The 17,490-nt window shown below is 40.4% G+C and overlaps 2 protein-coding genes across 4 annotated transcripts; both read left to right on the top strand.

The window, feature by feature from the left end:
- The first annotated feature begins 703 nt into the window (after nucleotides 1-703).
- On the top strand, nucleotides 704-5,789 carry LOC135251836 (heat shock protein HSP 90-alpha 1). The gene is made up of 11 exons (XM_064329664.1): nucleotides 704-883; nucleotides 1,922-2,068; nucleotides 2,176-2,542; nucleotides 2,655-2,788; nucleotides 2,886-3,194; nucleotides 3,358-3,523; nucleotides 3,614-3,804; nucleotides 3,910-4,057; nucleotides 4,155-4,423; nucleotides 4,562-4,895; nucleotides 5,090-5,789. The coding sequence occupies exons 2-11, from the start codon at nucleotides 1,922-1,924 to the stop codon at nucleotides 5,197-5,199; spliced, it is 2,175 nt and encodes a 724-aa protein (XP_064185734.1). The 5' UTR covers nucleotides 704-883; the 3' UTR covers nucleotides 5,200-5,789.
- Nucleotides 5,790-6,411: 622 nt separating this feature from the next.
- LOC135251817 (heat shock protein HSP 90-alpha) lies at nucleotides 6,412-17,461 on the top strand. Of its 3 annotated transcripts, none has more exons than XM_064329652.1 (16): nucleotides 6,412-6,576; nucleotides 6,728-6,810; nucleotides 8,424-8,573; nucleotides 9,574-9,940; nucleotides 10,145-10,278; nucleotides 10,481-10,786; nucleotides 11,069-11,234; nucleotides 11,353-11,543; nucleotides 11,780-11,927; nucleotides 12,286-12,554; nucleotides 12,722-13,055; nucleotides 13,227-14,411; nucleotides 15,322-15,389; nucleotides 15,836-15,907; nucleotides 16,072-16,152; nucleotides 16,325-17,461. In XM_064329652.1, exons 3-12 carry the CDS (start codon nucleotides 8,424-8,426, stop codon nucleotides 13,337-13,339), a joined length of 2,178 nt encoding a protein of 725 aa, XP_064185722.1. In that variant the 5' UTR covers nucleotides 6,412-6,576; nucleotides 6,728-6,810; the 3' UTR covers nucleotides 13,340-14,411; nucleotides 15,322-15,389; nucleotides 15,836-15,907; nucleotides 16,072-16,152; nucleotides 16,325-17,461. The 3 variants fall into 3 exon arrangements, with proteins under 3 accessions (XP_064185722.1, XP_064185706.1, XP_064185713.1); XM_064329636.1 differs by having other exon boundaries at nucleotides 15,833-15,907; XM_064329643.1 differs by lacking the exon at nucleotides 6,728-6,810 and having other exon boundaries at nucleotides 15,833-15,907.
- Nucleotides 17,462-17,490: the final 29 nt, after the last annotated feature.

Raw genomic sequence — 17,490 nt, 5'->3', positions numbered from 1 at the left:
TCAGTCAAATAAAAACTACAGAACAAAATTTGTTCGTCATGCTGATAGATCATCATAAAGACCGATAGTTAAATCATTGTATGTTTAGAAAATGTGACAAAATCAGATGCATTTTAAACAAGGAAAAAGGGCCAACTTGCTGTAATTGCCGGGGGAAATGGCATGTCAAAGTTTATAATGCAAGGCCCATATTAGACCATTGCATGAAAACATTAACATGTTTCAATCCAACACTTTAATTCTGCAAATATGCTGATTTGTATAAACTCCTTTACTGCAACATTGCCAAATTATAAAAGGAAATGTGCGATTTTGATAGGACATCATAAACAACTGCGGGATGCAGACTGGGGCTTTTCATTGGGGAAAAGCAGTGAAATAAAACATTTACCCTTTGCATATGTGGTTGTTTAGCTGATACACACTCCCTCTGTCAGGCCTTTTCGACAACAGCCTACACTGGAGGATTGTGGAGTGAATCTTTGCCATGGGGTGTGAAACGAATGCGGCAGTGGTGTCCAGTGTTCCCCTCCCCAGGACGGGGCTGGGACAGAACCAGGACAGCCATTAGGTATCTGAAGCTGACTGACAGACCCGGCTGTGCCTCTGTGGCCCTAAAAGGATATCCATGCGGAGCTGCGTAACACTCCCCCCCTTCTCCCCCCCCATCCAGACTTACTTTAGGCTTCTAGAAGTTCCCTCTGTAGCATATCATTACTTCTGGAACCTTCGGAAAAGAAGTTCTAGAAAGCCAGCCCACAGAGTATAAAAACAATACGATGGCCGTAGGACCTGCTAGAGAGGACAAGAGCCTTAACCTGAAGCAAGAAGAGTACAAGATACTCAAGCTGAATACAGTTTATTTTTTACACACCTCAGAAAGGTGAGTGAGATCTGACACAGGCAAATGAAGGCTTTCTGATATCCTAGGGAAGTACTATTTATAAAGATTAAAGATTCAATTAATGCACAAGCAGTGGTAATAAAGACATAGTTGCCCACAATGCTTCTTTCTGTTAATTGGGGTGAAAATCAATGGGACTCCTTTATTTCATTTTGTCAGTTCAACAGCCAAAATATTAATATTCCGGTTTTAATTGTTATTTTTTCATTAGTGGTTGTGGTTATAGTGTTTTATCATGCCTTTGCTCTAGCTAAAAGTAGGAGAGTCTTATTTTTCTGTTACTTGGTGCCTAGTGTGAAACACATGGCCAGCACTTGCACTCATTGAGACTTACTGACAGATGGGAGATGAACTGGGACAATTCAATTGTTGTTCACTGGAATTAATAAACAACCTCACTGTAGGAAATTGCAATAATTTCTTTGGTAGTTAATTATTGTAGCACAGTGTAAACCCATTAGAGGTCTAATTAACCTTGTATATATGACACTTACCTATAATGTAACAGGTATTAAGAATGTTTTTTTTTTAATGAAAGAGACAAACAACTTGATGGCCGTGTACACCAGACCTTTAGATAAAAATGGTATTCTGGCTGTTATTTGCCATTACTATCTAAACAAAAATTTGTGACAGAAATTATTTGCAGGGTGGGTGTTGATACCTGAGCAGGGGGTTGCATTCTCAAATAGCAGAAATTGACACACTGCAAATGTAACTGTTGATCCACAGTGGTCTTTTTCCATGTTCCCCTTTACCTGCTATTGTTCTCCACTGTTGAATCTGAATTTACTAAAGGTCTAGTAAGTATAACAGGCCTCAAGGGAGTCATGAAGTGCAGTTGAATAAAAATGTCATTTGTGGCCATATAATCATCACCCATCTACTCAATGTAGTGGCCTAACAGGAAGTGCAAAAGTACACCACTGAAAAATGTAACATTCCTCATTAAAACAAATGATGGAACTGATGTTCTAGCTGTTGTCAGAAACAAATACTTCATGGTGTTTTATACAGATGCCCGAGAGAGCTGAACAGCCCATGGAGGAGGTGGAGACTTTTGCCTTCCAGGCGGAGATCGCCCAGCTGATGTCCCTGATCATCAACACTTTCTACTCCAACAAAGAGATCTTCCTCAGGGAGATCATCTCCAACTCCTCAGATGTGAGTATACTGTGGGAAAACTTTATGTGTGCAGTTTTTATTAAATGGTGCATTTTGGATACTTTGCAATTAGATAATATTTTATGTTTCTCAATTATTTCTTTCAGGCCCTGGACAAGATCAGATATGAAAGTCTGACTGACCCCAGCAAACTGGACTCCTGCAAAGAGTTGAAGATTGACATCATTCCTGACCAGGTCAAGCGCACCCTCACCATTGTTGACACAGGCATCGGAATGACTAAGGCCGACTTGATTAATAACTTGGGTACAATTGCCAAGTCAGGAACAAAGGCTTTTATGGAGGCCCTGCAGGCTGGGGCTGACATCTCCATGATTGGTCAATTTGGTGTGGGCTTCTACTCTGCCTACCTGGTTTCTGAGAAGGTGACCGTCATCACCAAACACAATGATGATGAGCAGTACATGTGGGAGTCAGCAGCAGGGGGCTCCTTCACTGTGAGACCTGACAATGGTAAGTCACCAGGAACATTTGTAACAATGAAGAAACTTTAAAAAAAAAAGTTTTATTTTCTAGTTCCTAAATCAAGTTAAGTTCAGATTTCATGGTGCTGTGTCGTCTTCAGGTGAATCCATTGGTCGTGGCACCAAAGTTATACTTCACCTTAAGGAAGATCAGTCAGAGTATGTAGAGGAGCGGCGCATTAAGGATGTTGTGAAGAAACATTCCCAGTTCATTGGCTACCCCATCACGCTCTTTGTAAGTATGATGAAGGCTTATGAATGGCTGCAAATGAGTATGAAATAAGGAGTGGTGTCATTCTACAGTACCTGAACTTTCTTTAACTTCTCCCTAGGTGGAGAAGCACCGTGAGAAAGAGGTAGACTTGGATGAGGGTGAGAAGGCAGAAGAGGTAGAGAAGGACACAGCAGCAGCTGACAAAGATAAACCTCAGATCGAAGATATAGGTGCAGACGAAGATGAGGACACAAAAGAGGGGAAGAACAAGAGGAAAAAGAAGGTCAAGGAAAAATATATTGATGCCCAGGAATTAAACAAGACTAAGCCCATCTGGACCCGCAACCCTGATGACATCACTAATGAGGAGTATGGCGACTTCTACAAGAGTCTGACTAATGACTGGGAAGACCACTTAGCTGTAAAGGTGATGCTTGCTATGCAGTCTTTTGCCACTTCATCTTCAGTTACCTTGTTACATTTAAATAAAAATTCAGTGCAAAAGTTCAGAATGCGAAAGGTTTTCTATGGGTAGAAAAGATCTTTCAGTAGTATCACCAACAATGTGTCAATTTTCATCTCGCCTGCAGCATTTCTCAGTGGAGGGTCAACTGGAGTTTCGGGCTTTGCTTTTTGTCCCAAGAAGAGCTGCATTTGACTTGTTCGAGAGCCGCAAGAAGAGGAATAACATCAAGCTGTATGTGCGCAGAGTGTTCATTATGGACAACTGCGAGGAACTGATGCCTGAGTATCTCAGTCAGTATAATCTCAATTTAAGTATTTTATCACATTTGAAGCTCTCGGGTCAAGAAAAAGTTGCTAATAATTAATAATTTCTTTGGTCAGACTTCATGAAAGGTGTGGTGGACTCTGAGGACCTTCCCCTGAACATCTCCAGAGAGATGTTGCAGCAGAGCAAGATCCTGAAGGTGATCCGTAAGAATCTGGTGAAGAAGTGCTTGGAGCTCTTCACTGAGATGGCTGAGGACAAAGACAACTACAAAAAGTTCTATGAGCAATTCTCCAAAAACATCAAGGTCAGATATCTATTAATTTGTCCTTTTTGTTCATCCATTTTTGTTTGGTGAACACAATTGTCTTTTGAAGGAGTGTTGAAATGTCAATCATTTATATTTCTGCAGCTGGGCATACACGAGGACTCCCAGAATCGCAAGAAGCTTTCTGAGCTGTTGAGATATTACACCTCCAGCTCTGCTGATGAGATGGTGTCACTGAAGGACTATGTGTCCCGCATGAAGGACAATCAAAAGCACATCTACTACATCACTGGTAAATGAAATCATTCATTCAGGATTTATGTGTAATTCCAACTTGAAAGGGAAAAATCAAAATGCCTTTACAAACCAGCTGTTAATTAATTCCTCAGGTGAGACAAAAGACCAGGTGGCCAACTCTGCCTTTGTGGAGCGCCTTCGCAAGGCTGGCCTTGAGGTGATCTACATGATTGAGCCCATTGATGAGTACTGTGTCCAGCAGCTGAAGGAGTATGATGGCAAGAACCTTGTGTCTGTCACCAAGGAGGGCCTGGAACTCCCAGAGGATGATGAAGAGAAGAAGAAGCAGGAGGAGCTTAAGGCTAAATTTGAGAACCTCTGCAAGATCATGAAAGACATCCTTGACAAGAAAATTGAAAAGGTGCTTTTCAGATACTTCCTTTTACCACATTAAATGGCTACCCATTTGCTACACATACCCTTTCTTAGCATAGGAACTTTTGTTTACATGACTGCATATGGGAAATCTTGTTTTTTGTTTTTTTTTCGATGTTACCAGGTAGCAGTCTCCAACCGTCTGGTTGCATCCCCTTGCTGCATTGTTACCAGCACCTACGGCTGGACAGCAAACATGGAGAGGATTATGAAGTCTCAGGCTCTGCGAGACAACTCCACCATGGGTTACATGACAGCTAAAAAAAACCTTGAGATTAATCCTGAGCACCCCATCATTGAGACTCTGAGGCAGAAGGCAGAGGCTGACAAAAATGACAAAGCTGTGAAGGACCTAGTTATCTTGCTCTTCGAGACAGCCTTGTTGTCCTCAGGCTTCACACTAGAGGACCCCCAAACACATGCAAATCGCATCTACCGTATGATCAAACTTGGCCTGGGTAAGTTGGTAAATCCAAGCCTGAGTAAACAGGACAGTGTGATGAATTTTACTGAAGTAGAAATCACCTCTTGGGCAGAATTCTCCTTTCATAACACAGATAAAACTTAAAGCTTGAATGTTCTTTAGAGTTTGAATTAGGATAGACTGACATTGATTGACTGAGAAACATTACTTTTGCTCCTTACTGTGCAGGAATTGATGATGATGATACAATTGTGGAGGATATCCTTCAGCCTGGTGAGGAGGATATGCCTGTCCTGGAAGGTGATGACGACACATCAAGAATGGAGGAGGTTGACTAAGGAATTTGCAATTGGCTTTTTAATAATACAATCTAATTAACAATGAATTTAAAAACAATGTATAATATAACTCATTATAAATTTATTTTGAAATGTTAAATGTAACAACCCACAGTTCTAAACAATGCCAACATAGTGACAGATTATCAGCAACCCATATTGTCATGTCCAAAATGTAACATATATTTATATGTTTATACAACAGAAATTGAGCCATTTAAGTTTAAATTCCTATTATTTGGTATTTCATGCCCAGTGTAAAGTATTAATATATTTTTGGGAAAAGGCTTTGACATAAACATATTTTGTTTTTATCTTTTTTGTGTCTATTTCAGTAAGTAATTATTTCTAATAAAGTAATTTATTAGCTCACTTAATGGAGCTGCATTGTAGCTTATGGTTAGGAAACTGTGCTTGCATATTCAAGGTTGTAAGTCTGATTCTCACCCTACGCAAAGTACTTTGTCTTCAGTAAAAATATTGACTATATAAATGGACTGTATGTAAAAAGAATGTGAACAAACTGTATAAGCCATCAGCTTCTTCTGAATGTATAAAATGTTAATAAATTTGCATCCACCCTTCATAAATGAGTTGCCTTCATCATTTGTACACAAACTCACTGAGGAGATTCTGAGTTGGTGTTATTTTACAGAAATAACTTAATAATTCCAATATCAATTCCAATTATTAGGCTTACTTTCAGTACAGCTGAAGATTACGCCTGCATTCACAGAGCATTTAAAGTAATTTGAAAACCAAACACCACCCCCCCAGTTAACATTATTACAGAACGATTTATTTTTTATATACCATATATGCCTTTGGGGCATAAAGCTTTTATGCCCCAAATGCTTGGAACACATTACCATTTATTATCCGTGAGGAAATTACTGTACACAATTTTAAGCAACAGCTGAAGACTCACTTCTTAAATCTTGCATTCAGCTAACTTTCTTTTTAATTATTTATTTTATGCTATTATTTAGTTTTTAATCTTCACTGAATATTCAGACTGTCTTTAGAGAAATGCGATAATTTTAGACGCTATAATGTATTAATTTTCTACCAACTTCAGGATATCATTCTTTCACTGGCATGAGAAAAAATACCTGCTTCAAATGGGGGGTTTTTACTCAGCGATTGGGGATTTAAGAAAAATCTGGCAACAGAGGCTTCGAGAGGCTTCTGGAAGCTGCGCTTCTCGAACTATCTGTACAGTACATACTAGCCAGGACAGAAGGAACAGTTAAGTTAACCAGCTGCGAGGCGAGGAATGCAGGTGAATAGCTAAATAGGCTAGTAGTTTTGCTAGTTAGCAAGATAACTACACGTGACCAACAAAAAAGGAATTAATATACAAAAGGAACAAGAAAGGTAAGCCAGAGATACAATACACTGTGTCAATTTATAAAACATTAACTAGTCAAGCTACGTACGTTAACTATTGCCAATATTTTACACCAACTGATTGCTTGAGTGTTAGCGAACTAACCTCGTGTTTGTCATTCACCTTAACACATCTTAGGTTGCGAAGATAGCTTAGTAAAGACATTCATATCAGCAACGCCCGACAGAATCTCCAGAAAACTCCAGGTCTGCTGCTTCGAGGTAAATTAAACTAAGCTGAGCCAGAGAGTACGGTAATTAAATTTAACTCTAGGTCGCTTAAATACTTGTGCCCCCTCATCGTAAGATTAAAGTTGGCCGCATAGAAATCAGTTAAATTGAAATTAACTAAATGTCAGAACAAGTTCTTACATAATAAAATTTAACAAATTCGGGAAATGTACTTTTTGTATTCGCTCAATGAAACACATATTGGGTAAACTAGGCTATTTAGCATAAAATGTAACGGATTTGTGATTTTATTTTTCAGGTTTGTAAAGTTATTTTTCTAGGGTAACTGGTGTTCAGTATTCACGTGCAGGAGTATAAGTGCAAGCAGAGTTTACCCCTTGGTTTTGAATATTTGTCTCGGTCGTTCTATGGTGAAACAGGGCTGTACTGTGCAACAATATTGTCACATTTTGCGATTAAAAAAGTTCTTTCGGAATATAAATAAATATTCCGTTATAACACCCCTGAGGCAAGTTTAGTTTCATGGAGTTTTATCATTATTAATGTTAAATCTACAGGACTCTAAGTTCAACACAATGTTCGTGTTTGAAGCCTTTAACTACTGTGCCCTCAAAATATGTACTCTCTACTAAGCACACTGTTTACTGTTTAGTGCATATTTTTAGCAAGCAATGGGCAGCATGCAAAAAATACTGTGGAAGTCCCGTCCTTGTAGTAAAAAGGCCTCTTCCTCTCTGTTTTATACTACCCAGAGATGGCTCTGCCTCACCTCCTAAAAAGCATGGTTTACTTCCTGAAATGCGTGCTCCTGAATACACTCAGCGAAACCCTGGAATTAAGCTATCATCTGGGGATTTTCAGTTGACTATATTTAGAGAAAATTTCACCTACTTAATATCTTTCTCATCCGTACTGAACTTATATACATAATAGTAGGCAAGTATGCTGTTTTGGACGTAGCTCATTTCTGTTCTAACACCGGCAATTGTCTGCATTATGGGAGACATATAAGTTGTCATTATCATTTCGTAGCCTGCCCTACTAACAACTCTAATTCCCACCTTACACTGTAAGAGATAGCAGCAACTTTCATGCAGTAGCGCGCAGTCAGCTAGCAAGAGCCGAGAAAGCAGAGGCCGTGTCCAACCCAGCCTCCTAAGTACTGTGTCCTAAACATATGTACTGTCTACTAAGCATACTGCCTACTATTTATACATATTTTTAGTACGAAGTAGGCTGTATGTGAAAAATATCCTCCATAATATTTTTCGACGGCACTACAGAAGTGCAGTAAGACATCCCAGCCTTGTAGGAAACAGGCCCTGCCTGTCGCTCTCTGTTTTATGTGACCTGCTCCTGAAAAGTGTGGTTTACTTCCTGAAAAGTATGCTGCAGAATACACTTACACTCGCAGCCCTCTAAAATGGTTGAGTATGAAAGATAAAACCTTCACAGCCAGTGTGCACTATTGCATGAGGAGCTCTCAGTACTGTGCATTATGCCCTTGAAGTAGCACCGTTTAGTAGCTGCCCCTGACATTTTCCTGTATAGTAGATGGAACTGTTCAAGGTTTGAGATTTTACAGGGTGTGTCAGGGTTGTATGCTGTGATGGCTAGTGGGTATTTGTATTCTGTGTCCTCAGATGCCTGAAGCAAATGATCAGCCCATGGAGGAGGAGGTGGAGACTTTTGCCTTCCAGGCGGAGATTGCCCAACTGATGTCCCTGATTATCAATACTTTCTACTCCAACAAAGAGATCTTCCTCAGGGAGCTCATCTCCAACTCCTCAGATGTGAGTATACTGTGGGGTAACTGGTCTGTGTGCAGCTTTGACTAAATTATGTTAGGCTACATATCAAATGTATTAATGTAAGTAATAATGTGGTCAAAGATAAATACCTAATGGAAACAGATATGAAGGTGGGAACTACCCCAGGAATTAGGAAAAAATAGAAAAATAAAATAATAATTAACTTTTTATTTAAAAAAAATCAAAATGTATTATTAGATTAAAGAGTTTTATAATGAACTGTACTTGTACTGTTATCTTTAATTTGCTGCTGGTAGAAAGTTATTGAATGTAGGCAGGCTGGTGATTTGTTCCATTTTAAAGCTCCTGCATATAGATGTTTAGTTTTAGCCATCAAATGTTTAAATTTGACAATGGTTCTATAAGTATTTCTGATTTAAGTAGAATATGTATACAGGTGATTTTCTCTACAAAGTTTGACTTTGGGAGACCTCTTACTTAACCCGGTGAACAGCATATTTATGGCTGCAAAATTTTGCATGTATATTTTTATAATCCTGTGTAAATGGAAGAAGATGAAAATAGTACACTGCCACTGCACATATGAGCTTGACTGCAATCTTAATGATACTAATAAATTCACAATAGTAGTAAGTCTTATGGTCATAAAAATGTACATGCACTAAAGTGCCAAATGAGTCAAAATGGGGCAGAGTCACCATGTGTCAGAAACCCAGTTTATGATAAATGTCACAGCCTTAAGGATTTGAAACATTGTATATCCGTAATGAAAAATAACCTCCATCTATCAAAAGTTACGCATTTTCCACTAGGAAGATACGAGATATATATAATCAAGTATGCAACATTCAGCTGAAGATTTACATGTTTGCACATAAATACTTGTAAGAATGAAATTGTCTCTTGTCTGCTGTCCTCTATTAGATGAAGCTTTGAAGGAATGTAGAGAACTTTATTGTGATTATTATTGTTTAATTTAAGTGAAAATACCAAATAAACATGAGAATTTTTCTTCTGAAAGGCTCTTGACAAAATCAGATATGAGAGCCTGACAGACCCTGCCAAGCTGGATTCTGGGAAAGACCTCAAGATTGACATCATTCCGAACAAAGAGGAGCGCACGCTAACCCTCGTCGACACAGGCATCGGGATGACTAAGGCTGACCTGATCAACAACCTGGGAACCATTGCCAAGTCAGGAACGAAGGCTTTTATGGAGGCCCTGCAGGCTGGGGCTGACATCTCTATGATTGGTCAATTTGGTGTGGGCTTCTATTCCGCCTACCTGGTAGCTGAGAGGGTGACCGTCATCACCAAGCACAATGACGATGAGCAGTATGCCTGGGAATCATCTGCTGGGGGCTCTTTCACAGTCAAAGTGGACACCTGTAAGATTACAATCACAAATTGTGATAAGATCAGATCACAGTAATGAACTGTGATAAACTGTGTGTGATCTTGCTTATTTTATGACAAGTCTGCTAGTACTGCATTCTCCAATATATTGTGTACTAGATAAAATATTTTAATGTATTTGTGTGATTCATGATATACATGGCCTCATTCAATTAAAATACTTGTTCATCTATCAGATGAGCCTCTGGGCCGTGGAACAAAAGTGATTCTGCATTTGAAAGAGGACCAGTCCGAATACCTTGAGGAGCGGAGGGTGAAAGAAATTGTAAAAAAGCACTCCCAGTTTATTGGATACCCTATTACACTGTTTGTAAGTACCATCTTGATAGCCCTGAAGTTCAGCAGTATTTGAACGCTAGTACATGAGCACAAAGAGACAGTGGGTACAGCAGAAATGTTATGTGCTAAAGCATGTGATAATCTCATTTGAGCTGTCCAACAAAGAATAAGTGGAGAAATCCCATTGTTCAGGCTGCCCTGGTACTGCGTCCTAAGCTCTGTTCTTGGCACAGGTGGAGAAAGAGCGTGATAAGGAGGTGAGTGACGATGAGGCAGAGGAGGAAAAGGACAAAGAGGAAAAGAGTGAAGAGGACAAACCTGACATTGAGGATGTGGGCTCTGACGAAGAGGAGGATGAGAAACAGAGCTCTGACAAGAAGAAGAAGAAGAAGAAGATCAAGGAGAAGTACATTGACCAGGAGGAGCTGAACAAGACCAAGCCCATCTGGACAAGAAACCCAGATGACATTACCACAGAGGAGTACGGCGAGTTTTACAAGAGCCTGACCAATGACTGGGAGGACCACCTGGCTGTAAAGGTGAGGCTTAATATCAGGGCTGTCATTACTCTGAGCCAATCAATAAAGCACCCTGAGTTCCCTCTTTGCTGAAGACTCATCTTTTTTGGATACGTTTCACACCTCCAGTGTAGTTTTATATTATGTAGTCTCCTCATGACAGCCCGTGGTACCATGAAATGTAATATGTCTCATTTGTAAGCAACACTGCAGTCACAGAAAATTATCATGTTAGTCCTGTAAAGAGGTTTGCATTTTGTTCCTTTCGAGTTCTCCCTCACCCTGATCGTTCTCTGCTGGCAGCACTTTTCAGTTGAAGGCCAGCTGGAGTTCAGGGCCCTCCTCTTTGTGCCAAGGCGTGCCCCCTTCGACCTGTTTGAGAACAAGAAGAAGAAGAACAACATCAAGCTCTATGTGCGCAGGGTGTTCATCATGGACAACTGTGATGAGCTCATACCAGAATACCTCAGTAAGTAGGCAGAAGGCATATCTCCTAAAGTGGCTGAATTGCTTGATGTGCTTAAATTTGGATTGAAAGGTGTTCACAGACCAATCTGCTAAAGCACTGCCTTGTGTGTTCCTATTAGACTTCATCAAAGGTGTGGTGGACTCTGAGGACCTTCCCCTGAACATCTCCAGAGAGATGTTGCAGCAGAGCAAGATCCTGAAGGTGATCCGTAAGAACCTGGTGAAGAAGTGCTTGGAGCTGTTTACTGAGCTTGCTGAGGACAAGGACAACTACAAGAAGTGCTATGAGCAGTTCTCCAAGAACATCAAGGTCAGTCCTAAAAACAACTGTCGCCTTATATTTGTGAAATTGACCAGGGTGTCATTTTAGCCTTTTGCTGAGTAGCTAGAAGCGGAACTTCATCCAGTCACTAACTCATCTAATAGTTTCTTTCTATAAAGGATTATGTTGATGTAGTGTAGTCATTTTTGTTGTATGTACTACTTTACTTTTACTTTTACTTTGCAAATGAGCGACATTAATTAAAAATTACCCCCCGCCCTCAGCTTGGAATCCATGAGGATTCTCAGAACCGCAAGAAGTTGTCAGAGCTGCTAAGATACTATACCTCTGCCTCTGGAGATGAGATGGTGTCCCTCAAGGACTATGTCACTCGCATGAAGGACAATCAGAAACATATCTACTACATTACTGGTGAGTATTTTTATTTTTCAGGCTAGAGCAGTGTTTCTCAACCTTGGTTCTGGGGACCCACTGTGTATGCTGGTTTTTCTAAAACCCAATTTCTTAATCAATTAATCAATTAAGAACTATTAGCAGCTCATTGCAATATGAGTTTGTTACTGTAGTTGGAACAAAAGCATACACAGTGGGTCCCCAGGACCGCGGTTGAGAAACACTGGCCTAGACCATAGGTCACTTATCTCACTCCAAAGTGTTAAATCAGTGGCAAGTCCTTGAATATTATCATACAAGTGCCTGTCAGATCTGTCCATCAGTGGCTCTTCACAGATTTGCAACTAGTCTCAGTTATGACTTTGTGTTCCTGCAGGTGAGACAAAAGACCAAGTGGCCAACTCTGCCTTTGTGGAGCGCCTTCGCAAAGCGGGCCTTGAGGTAATCTACATGATTGAGCCCATCGATGAGTACTGCGTCCAGCAGCTCAAAGAGTTTGAAGGAAAGAACCTGGTGTCTGTGACCAAAGAGGGCCTGGAGCTGCCTGAGGATGAGGAGGAGAAGAAAAGGCAAGAGGAGAAAAAAGTAAAGTTTGAGAACCTCTGCAAGATTATGAAAGACATCTTGGAGAAGAAAGTAGAGAAGGTGAGATGCATCACTGCCTCCAAAGCACTTTACGGTAATCCCTGTCTCTTGTCATGTTTTAGGCATGAGCAAGCTGAATGTATGCCTAGGAAATGAAAGATTGCTGGCAGCTGTCATAGAACCATGTCCATTGCTTGTGACTAACCCTTTTGCTTGGTTTGGACCAGGTCACAGTCTCCAACCGCTTAGTGGCTTCCCCCTGCTGCATTGTCACCAGCACTTATGGCTGGACAGCCAATATGGAGAGGATAATGAAAGCTCAAGCGCTGAGGGATAACGCCACTATGGGCTACATGGCTGCAAAGAAGCACCTTGAGATTAATCCCGAGCACCCCATTGTCGAGACTCTCAGACAGAAGGCCGAGGCTGACAAAAACGACAAGTCAGTAAAGGACCTAGTCATCCTTCTCTTCGAGACTGCATTATTATCCTCAGGCTTCACGTTGGATGATCCCCAAACACACTCAAATCGCATCTACAGGATGATTAAGCTTGGCCTGGGTGAGTGCCCTCGAAAGTCAAAATCATCTCTGCTCATACTATTTTGCAACCATTGACTCACTGTCCCCTCATCTGCTTTAGCAGGTCAGGGATTATCTTGTTGAAAGTTGTGGGTGACTGGGTCCTTTGTGTTTAGCAAAATCAGCTCACAAACCCCCTATCCTTTACCAGGTATTGATGAGGATGACATGTCAATGGAGACGGAAACTAAACCTGCTACTGTTGAGGATATGCCGCCTTTGGAAGGAGACGACGATGCATCCAGGATGGAGGAAGTCGACTGAGTTTGAATGCTTAACTTTAGTTGGTTTGAAATCTGGAGTACCAGTGCTGACTGCATGTGACCAATTTTGATGCTTAAAAATGAAAATCTATTACCCTGTTCATTGCAGTACCTGCTGACATTCTGTATTTTTATTAATTTGTTTTCCATTTAATTTTGTAATGTTTAGTTTTTTTATTTTGTATTTTTTACATTCCAATACTTTTTTGTGTGTGAAATAACTTGCGTTGTACATTTCTTTGAAATAAAAGTGTTGAAATGGTTGGATCTAGAATACACATCCTTGGATTACTCTTTTTATGAATATACTATTATGCATATTGTGTTAGTATGCTTTGCGTGTGTGTGTGCGTGCGTGCGTGTGAAATGGTCCAATTACATAACACAATTTCATTTTTCTTATCGTAATAGTGGAAAGGGCCCAAGTAGATTCAGAAAGACAATGATTCCAGCCCTGCCTTCTTCTTGACTGGTATTGACGGGGAACTGATTTTAAGCCAATGCTTAAATATTCATAAAAAGGATTAAATAAATGTAGTAATAAAGGGAAGGAAAGGCATGTCTGCAAGTTTCTGACCTCCCTATGAAACAATAATTTGCCTCACAAATGCCGATATGACTTGTGCCCTAAACTCCGGCAATGAATACCATTTGCTTGGGATTCAAAGGAGTATGCCAATTATAATTTGGTAATTTACAAGATCTGTACATTATGTAGCCTGGAGTTCCTAGGTGAAGCATGAGGATTTGCAGTATTGGTGTGGAGTATTTCAGTTCACCCAATACCCAAGCCAAAATACAAATGTTATTAGAGATTTATGCATTTATAATAAAGCAGATGATTTTGGTGGTGGGCTAGTTATACAGTCTTTGCTAACATCTGCATAAATTGTTTTTTTTTTGTCGCAAAAGGCTGCGAATATCTAACTCCTTATGGAATTCGTGTCATATGCGTTCAGTCGTCGAAAATCTGCGTGCAATGTCCATTTCTGTTAAAGGGGGCGACAAAAACGCTTCATACAGCAGAATGTCGACTAGGCGTAAAAAGCGAAGGCAGAAACAGGCGGTTCAAGGTAACAATGTTTTGCATTGACTAAGCAGTTAAAAATTTTCAACCAGAAATTCTGTCGGTGCTACGAGTGCCTTCCTTTCGCGGTCAATAATGTTTTGTGAAGTCCTGATGAAAATTCGCCATATTTTCAGAGCTAGACTCTGTTCGTGTCAGAGTGTCTTCACCCGGAATTGTTACCCGCCTTTGCATTGAAGAAACGAGTTTTTTCATAGCCTAATGCCACTGAATTTAGATTTTCTTGGCGTGCATCGGTCTTAGTTTCTTTCTGTCATTTACTAAGCGAATTGCACAGTTAAGTAGCATGCTTAACTTCCAAGGCATGTAAGTATTTGATGCTGAATTACGTGAATGCGAACCAGGGTGTGAAGTCTTCATAATACGCAGGTGCGTGGAATCATGAAAAGTTTTCTTAGCACATAATTTACAACCTCCACCTTTGCGCTGAGATTGCATATTAATATTTTGCAAAGCTTCAGAAGCAGTGACAAATAGTCCCAGTCCCTCGATGTACTTTATGCGTTTCTGTATGCTCACTGCTAGTCCCATATATAAAGTATGTAACAAATATATCTGCTGTATTATGGACGCGAAAGGTGCTTGGTTTCAGACTGAAACATTGAGTCCTGCATTAATTTTTTTTTTACTAAACCTGAAAATCAAGTAAATATTTTTGTCTCTGAAGACATTGTAGTACAAATACACTTGTACCTGTGGTTAGCTGCACATATTCTTTTTGTATCCGCCCGCAGGCATTGTTACTAAACTTTTCAGAACAACAACACTGAACAGATTTTGTGCATTAGGTGGTTATGTTCTGCTGACCATAAAAAATACAGGTCTTTTGCAATAAATCCACATACCTGACATACCAGTGCACCTCATAACTGGCTTTGTCATCTCTGTGTGAGCAGGGTCTCGTGATGGGAAAGATGGACAGAAAAGTACAGGTTGTGTGGACAGATTGGCTTTCAAGTACATGGTGAGCATATCCAGAAATGCCTGGTCCTTTTAGTACCCATTTAGTTTTCCGTATGAAAAAAGGGAACTGCAGTGCATAGACACTGCACTGTAGATGCATTACTTAGAGGGTGGATAAGATAGACAAATATCCTCATAGCTTTACCACACAACAAGTGAAGTATTAGTTTGTGTAATCATAGGACATAAGTTTATTTGGACGGAAAAAGAGGCAACAGAAGTGGTAGTATATATGCTTCAGTATATATTCCGAAATTGCTTCAGTATATATCCAGCTGTATAAATGGATACAATGTAAAATGCTATGTAAAAGTTGTGTAAGTCACTCTGGATAAGTGCGTCTGCTAAATGCCTGTAATGTAATGTAATATGCCTGTGAAGATAGTTGATGAGATTAAGCAGTGTTTTTTATTTCCCTTTTTATTTTAACTCACTTTATCCCAGGAGATGTGTAAAGTAGAATCCAGCACGGACTCGGAGTCAGACACTAGTCCGAGATGGTCTGACACAAGCACCAAGGTATTTCACCTGGGAAATTCTACTCAAATTTCACTTGACTGTGTGTGTTATTCTGAATTAAATTGGGTTCAAAACCAAAACGCTTTTGTGGGTTAAAGGAGAAGGAAAAGCACATGCTGGGTCTCACCACTGTATGAATACATCTGTTGTATTGCTCCGTTTAGGGATGTGTTTTTAATACATCTGAGAGCCGAACCCACAAGATGCTGACATTTGTACCAAAGCCTGGACGCTATCAACTACCAGTGAGTAAAAGCAAAGCACTGGTCTATATACCAAAGTATACCAAAGTTGCTTGTAATCCTTTGCAGTGATTCTTTAAACTACTCTATACTGCCAACTCCTTTGAGTATGACTCACTACATTTCCCAGTGTGCATTGCATTTTAATCTATTTATCATGCCTGTTTTTCTCAAGTCTTTGGACCCCTATGATGGGAGCTCAGAGGACTCTGGGTCATCTAAATGTGGCCCAAAAGGACAGCGGCAGGGAGGCTGCAGAATGCGGAGCAGGGGTCGCAGGGGGACTGCAAACGCAGCTACTTTCTCCAGGGAGGTGGGGAAATGCGGGGCCCAGGCCAGCACACCAACACTGCCGGCTCCGGATGTCCAGATGAGATCATCGAGTGACTCCGAAATTCGAAAAGCTGACCATGGCCTCTTGTCCCCCAAAGGCCATAAGGAACACATGAAAGAGATGGCTATAGATTCTGGGATGCACACAGAATCATCCCTCTGCACACCTGGAGTCTTTGCCTACGTGGGTGTGACTCCTGTCCGACTGCCTGAAAGCCCCTCCCACAAGAGCCAGGCGGGATCTCATAGGCTGCATCCCAAATCTCCCAACAGCCCAATGCCTCTAAAGTCCCTTCCCAAACGCAAGTCATGTTTCCCAGGTGCTGAAGCAGGGGAGCGCGGTCCAAGGAAGAGGCAATGTGTTGTGGACATGGAAGTGGCCCACTTTCCCCTGTAGACTTGTATTTACAGGAAAAACAGCAGTGACTATTTCTTCATGAAGCACATTTGAGCCATACATCTTTCCAATCCATTGTAAGCCAAGGGGTGGATTTCCTATTAATTGAAGATTAATTTAAAAACTATCTGTATTATATGATCGAGTGTTTGTGGTCACACTGCACCAGATCCCTAATTCATGTGGGTTGTGACTCTATGCAAAATATTCTCCAGTCTACAACCAAAATAAATAAGTGAGTCTTGAAATGTGTACAGCTTGGCACCCTAAACCAGAAGCTACTGATACTGCTAATATCATTGACTTTTATGAAGTTAGTTTTTTTTATTGGCTGATACAATGTATTGAGTGCTCATGGCTGTTCTGTTCTTTGCACAGAAGGGACAAGTCATTTTTCTTAATTTTTGAAATGTGGAATTGGGAACAATTCACCAAGGGCTTCATGCTTAAAGCACGTTTTGCCTTATGTACACAATTTATATTGTATAAGGTTATGCGCAGCATAAGTTTTGCTTTGATGGTGGAGTTCAGTACTTCTGTTTGTTTGAAGAAAATAAATATTGCACTTGAAATTATATCAAAGTGGCAGCACTTCTGTCCTTGAGATCCTG

This window comes from Anguilla rostrata, chromosome 1 (assembly GCF_018555375.3).
Source record: "Anguilla rostrata isolate EN2019 chromosome 1, ASM1855537v3, whole genome shotgun sequence".
NCBI lineage: Eukaryota > Metazoa > Chordata > Actinopteri > Anguilliformes > Anguillidae > Anguilla > Anguilla rostrata.
This window is presented reverse-complemented; position numbering and strand designations above follow the sequence as displayed.